This window comes from Elephas maximus, chromosome 15 (genome assembly GCF_024166365.1).
Source record: "Elephas maximus indicus isolate mEleMax1 chromosome 15, mEleMax1 primary haplotype, whole genome shotgun sequence".
In the NCBI taxonomy this organism is placed as follows: Eukaryota; Metazoa; Chordata; class Mammalia; order Proboscidea; family Elephantidae; genus Elephas; species Elephas maximus.
The window spans coordinates 66,372,594-66,378,593 of record NC_064833.1 but is presented as its reverse complement, the minus strand read 5'-3'; the positions used below and the strand labels follow the sequence as shown (position 1 = coordinate 66,378,593).

Sequence of the window (6,000 nt, the reverse complement as noted above, 5' to 3'; positions counted from 1 at the left end):
ATTATCTTGAGTAGTCAGTAGTGAACTGAGTTGTTGTCTTCTTTAAATACTGTGCTTTTTTTCATCTCTTATTATGTTCTCCTAAAAAAGTTAAATGTCGTTATATTTTATATGCCATTTTAGATTATCATTGCTCTGAGAGAAATATTTTTCAAGATCATTAATTGTGCTATTTAAAACTGACCTTTTGTCTCCAAATAATGTTGTCTGTCTCTCTGGGGTATTCGATGTCACTAGGACTGAGGTGGAGCCCTGGTGGCACAATAAGAGGTCAGGCTGCTAATCAAAAGGTTGGCAGTTTGAATCCACCCGCCACTACTTGGAATCCTTAGGGGGCAGTTCTGTTCTGTCCTATAGGGTCGCTATGAGTCTGAATGGACTCAACAGCAATGGGTTTTATGTGGTTTTGAGTTCATTGTAAGAGGTCAGCCTTCACAGATGAAAAATACAATAATTTCTAATCTAAGATACAATATACTTGGGATTTATGGTAATAGGAAATTGAATTAAAAAAATACTATTATGCTGTAATCTTTAACAAATATGGAAAATCAAATTATGAATTTATAATGTAAATAGAGCTGGAATTCTTTCTTGGAAGATAAAATCAATGAACATATTATCAGGTATAAAATATACTCATTGGAGACTATATTCTGTGGATTACCAAATATTCTAAACATTACCAAAATATAAGCATATATGTGTTCCTTGTCACATATAGACATAAAAGTTGTAGTGTGCTATGTAGATGTTCAGTATCAGGAGGCTAATGATGAGGCTGTTTAAATCCGCGTATGTGAGGGATAATTTTACTTTGTTTGATTCCTACAATGTAATAGGCATCAGGATTTAAGGGAAATGAAACCTTATTCCTGTAACAATTATTTATTAAAATGCCTGCAATATGCAAGAAGTTGTACTGATTCTGCCCTTGGGAAGTTTATAAACATGCCAGGGAAACATACTCTTAGGTTGACAGTTAAAGAGACTAAGTTAAAGGCAGCAGCATTAGGGTTATGCCCAGGGTGTTCGTGGAAGATAGCAGAAATCCTTGTCATTCCAAATCATGAGTTTGTTTTACCCATATGTAAACAATGTTACCTTTACCATACATATGAGAAAACTTGAAATTGCTTATATTAAGTGTTGAAATATTAAATGTTAACTGACAGTCTCGACTTCCCCAATTTATAATAGTAAACTAAGTGCCGTCTTCCAGAACCCAATTTTAGTCCCTTAAATGGGAGAAATCACGCAGTAATGACAGTTTAAAACCTGAGAAAGTTTCTTTTTCTGTTTTTAATCCTTCTCTCAATGACATCATTCATTGTCTACTGGAAATAAATTTAGAAAATCATGTTCATGCACTAAGCACTTCAGATAAGGTGGTTCCTTATCTGAAGATTATCCTAAGGAATTGCTTTCAAAGCCCATAAACGATGAAGAAGTAAGCAGAATAGGGCCCGTGAAGGAGTTTACAGTTTTACAGCTCCTCCCACTGCAGCACATAAGTCACTCAGGTACAGTTAACTTTGGGCTATCACTCACGGATTGGAAGTCATCACACACTCTTCGGGGACTGTGGTGGCACTCGTATGTGTGTTTCTAAATCAATGATGAGGGTATCAGAACCCATACTGGACATGGAAATGGCAAATTACAGTGAAGTTCTGGACCCAACTTATACAACTTTGGAGTTTGAAACAATGCAGATTCTGTATAATTCAAATGGTGAGTTCTCATCTGCTTATAGATATAAAGAAAAGTAAGTAATGGAAGCAGTCGCTCAGTGTTTTATTGCTGGAGAATTCAGGCCTGGCTTTTTAAGGCCACAGATCTGAGCTTTCGCAGCTTGTCACTAAATTTATATGAATAATGCTACAGCTATTTTTAAGTTTGAGATAGAAAAAGCCTAGTTATATGTAATAAAGTGAGCATAGAATTCTGGCGTGAGCCAGTCAGAGAGGTAAAAAGAGTAGTTTCAGCAGTTATTTTATTTGCTGTAGATTGTAGTAATAAGTAATACTGGCAGTTTGGCTATGAGAGTATATTTTCTATGCAATATTTAACATGACGTGTGGAACAAAGTTTCTCTCCGACACTGGGGGATTTTACTGACTGCTCCCCCCTCTCATTATTATAGTTCTCAATTGCTGGCTGATGAGAAACGGCATTTAAATTTACTATCGAGTTTTTCCATTGAACACAAATATGAAGGGAAATAAAGGTTTATATTATAACCACCCTTGACAGGCTAATGTTTAGCCACACAAAGCTCTTGATATTTATCGACTGTAACATTTTAACTTTAAATAAGACATGAATTGTTGAGTACTCATGTCTTTATGTAATAATATAGTTTACTACCAACTTTGAGTTTATAATTTTTGTCTAAGTAAAACATCTTGTCCAAGATAAGTTATAACTGTTAGAACCCCTTACATCTAATAATTATATATAATTTGGAAAATGTGTGTGTGTGTGTATCTGTGTGTTTAGTTCAGGGTTGAGAAAGCATATTGTACTCAGGATATCTTAATATTTAGTGTGCTGTTTGTATGACTGGTGTTCTTATGTTACAATAAATAGAATAGTCTATTAATGGAAAGATTTTTAAAAATTGTTAGAAAATAAATTCTGAAATTTTAACCAAAAATAGAGTTAATATGAAGTTGGAGTGCAACTCTTAGGAAATTTTTTGGTTCCTTATGTTTAGACTTGTTTAGAGATATTTAAGAGTATTTATCTCTCTATAATCATGACTTAAAAAAAAAGACTATAGATTAATAAATGGTAGGAACAGATTTACCATAAGTATTTATTAAAACAACTAACTTGTATGGCTATTTTCAAAATGCTGTCTAATGAGTGATACATTGGTTTGTTTGTAACAGTGTCATTAGTCATGTACAAATATGGCATTAAACTTGAAGAAAGGGTTGAATTTGTTTTGAATATTTTCATATAATCTCCCAAATATAATCAATCCTGAACACTCCCTACCACCATATTTCTAACACACCTATTTTAATGTTACCAACAGAAAAATCCCTAGCAGTAAATTCTGTGACATGATTTTCCTTAAGCACATTCAAAGTTCTGTTTTTTCTATTTTTATGAAATTATATATGACAATATCTGTCTAAACAGAAGTATTAATAAGCAGAATGAAATTGGCACATCACAACCTTCAATTTTGTCATTTTATATTATAGATAGAATAGTGAATTGCTATTATATTTATATTACTGTACAACTTTGATTAAATAAATTAAATTTATAATATCTTATTCAGTAACTTTTGATTATGTACAGGTTTTTAAGGATGTAGTCAACAGTATTAACTCATTTCAGAAATACTTAGTATAAATACATGCATGTTTTTAAACCCCTTCCTTCCTTTTAAAAATATTGTTTTAAATGCCCACTACATGCTGGGTACTGTTATTAGGGCTGAAAGACAGAACACTGAATATGACAAAATCTCGGACATCAGGAAGTTGAAATTCTAGTGGACGAAGATGGAATATATGTAGCAAACCAATATGTTATATAATTTTAGACAATGAAATTGTTATAGGAGATTAAGCCATGTTTTAGTTGAAAAGCAAGTGGGAAGTGACTCTTAAATATGTGTTCAGAGATGGTCTCATTGAAAATGTGAGATTTGAGCAGAAACCTAATAGACAGCTTAAACAAAATTGGGGGGAAGAGCTTTCCTTCCGGGCAGAAGAGCTGGCACGTATAAAGGGTCTGAGATGGGACAGACTTCAAGAAAAAAAAAAAAAAAATTCCTGGAGAAAGTTAACAGGAGGAAAAGTCATACCTGATGGTGGAGTCCTGATCTGAGACAAAATCTGGAGGGTTTTCATCATACAGATGTTATTTAAGGTCGTGGGACGAGATGAACTTCCTTAGGGAAAGAGTGCAATTTGGTGCTAAGCCCTTTAGTCCCTGAAATTTAGAGAAAAACTTGGATGGGAAACTGGCAGGGGCAGCCATTGGTTACAAGGAAAGCAACGGTGTGGGAGGCTGAGAAGCTAAGAAATGGACTGCTTCAAGCCTATGGATAATTTGTAGGCAATACTCAGTAGTAATTAATTCTACTCCTGCTTTTTCTTTAACAGATAGTTCTACCCCAGAAACAACAAGTATGAATACCACAGACAACGGCCTTAACTGCCTGTGTGCTATATGCGGGGACAGAGCAACAGGAAAGCACTACGGAGCATCAAGCTGTGATGGGTGCAAGGGCTTTTTCAGACGCAGTATACGCAAGAGTCACGTTTATTCCTGCAGGTACTCGAAATGCTCCTTTAGCGATGTTTCAGAATGGCTTGCAAGAAATATAAGTATTAAATGCAAAGCTTTCAGATATTTTTAACTCTGAACAAAATCTGCAACCGCCGGTTTAGACCCATATAGTTGAAGCCTCTGGTGGACACCTCTTCTATCACTTTCTCTTTTCCCAGTTTCCCAGAAGTAACCCTTCTCTGGAGTTTGGTGTTTGTCTATTCTTTGTGTTTCTTCATTGTTTTACTGCATGGGCGTACACCACTGAACATTTTTAAATCTGTATTTAAATGGTATCACAATAGGTGTGTTTTTCTTCAACTTGACTTTCTTTTTTGCGTCACCACATTCTGGTAAAATTACAGAAGTGCAGTGATTTTTGGTAGCTTGTTGATGTTAACGAATGAATATTAATTTTCATTCCTAAAATTTGAAAGGTATTTCTGATGCCATGATTTTTGCCACTGAATTTAAATGCCTAAAACTGACTTAACTATATTTTATATATCACACATTCTTAGTAGGCTTTTCTTTTAAAAAAAAAAAATACTGTCTAGTGAACATCATACCACAGTTTAGGTTTAGATAGCGCACCTTGATTGTTCAGTCTGACAGCTCTTGAAAGCAGATTACATCCAGGTTAAATAGGGGCTATTAAAAAAAAAAATGACTGATTTGTATAAAAAAAAAATCCTATGTTTGCCCAATCTATGAAAAGCATGTAGAAGATTATCATTCTGTTGAACAAGAACAAGTTGGACATTTGAGAAGAAGTTAACTCTTTTACAACATGGTTGTACAAATTGATTGCTAGAGGTGTGAAAAAGGTTAATATACAACTCCCCAAATATCTAACTAGTGTTCTTTAGTAATTTTTCCAGGAGAGCTTGAAGCACGTTTAAAAAAAAAAAAATGTAGATCATCCACTTGAAAACCTTCTTGATTAAAAAAAAAAAAAGGCATATAGATAGATCTTTCTCTTATATACATCAAAAGTCTAAAGGTAAAAAATAGATCAGTTGCCCTCATGAAAAGCAATTTCTCTCTGATTACATTAAATATTGAGTCATGTGGAAAAAAATTAACAACTAAAATAAGTACAAAATAATATGTAAACAACACTTTTTTGAGTCATGTGTTTAAGAGTGAAAATACATGAAACCTGTTGACTCAAATAACTAAATCCACAGCAACTTGTAAGAATCAGAGAATGGTAGCACAAAGACTTTTAGTGTTTCCTTCCTTCCTATGCGGGAAGAGTGGGAAAGCGTGTTCCCACGGGAACTCTTGGAAATTAAAAAAAAATATATTCCAACAACGTATATAGTTTATTTCCCCGCACCTTCCCATCATGGATACTCCTGCCAACCTAGCCTTCTTTACATATTTTGGTACTAAGCAAACTTTATGATATTCCATTTGGGATTTTAAGTTATTGTATTTGATGCAACCTTTAAGGGCATAAATGTTTTTTAAGCTCAAATGTTGCCGGTCACAAATTCACTCATTCCTGAGATTTACAAAATTCATTTCCAATATCTCTTCACTAGCTCTAGCATACTGAAAGGGCAGTTTAAGTTATTGGTTTTAGTGCTTCTCACATTTTGCTTTTTCTTATTGCTTTTGTAAGCTTGTATGTGCACTCCATTAGTAGTTTCCTTGAATGGAGGAGACAGGTAATGCTTATCTCTTTAATCCCTACAC

The 6,000-nt window shown here is 34.1% G+C and overlaps 1 protein-coding gene across 1 annotated transcript in view; it reads left to right on the top strand.

The window, feature by feature from the left end:
* The first annotated feature begins 1,616 nt into the window (after window positions 1-1,616).
* The window catches only part of HNF4G (hepatocyte nuclear factor 4 gamma), a 28,935-nt gene continuing 24,551 nt past the window's right edge, over window positions 1,617-6,000 (top strand). The window contains exons 1-2 of the mRNA XM_049854029.1: window positions 1,617-1,734; window positions 4,131-4,302. Of these exons, the coding sequence (XP_049709986.1) occupies window positions 1,617-1,734; window positions 4,131-4,302 (290 nt within the window). The remainder of the gene's footprint in view (window positions 1,735-4,130; window positions 4,303-6,000) is intronic.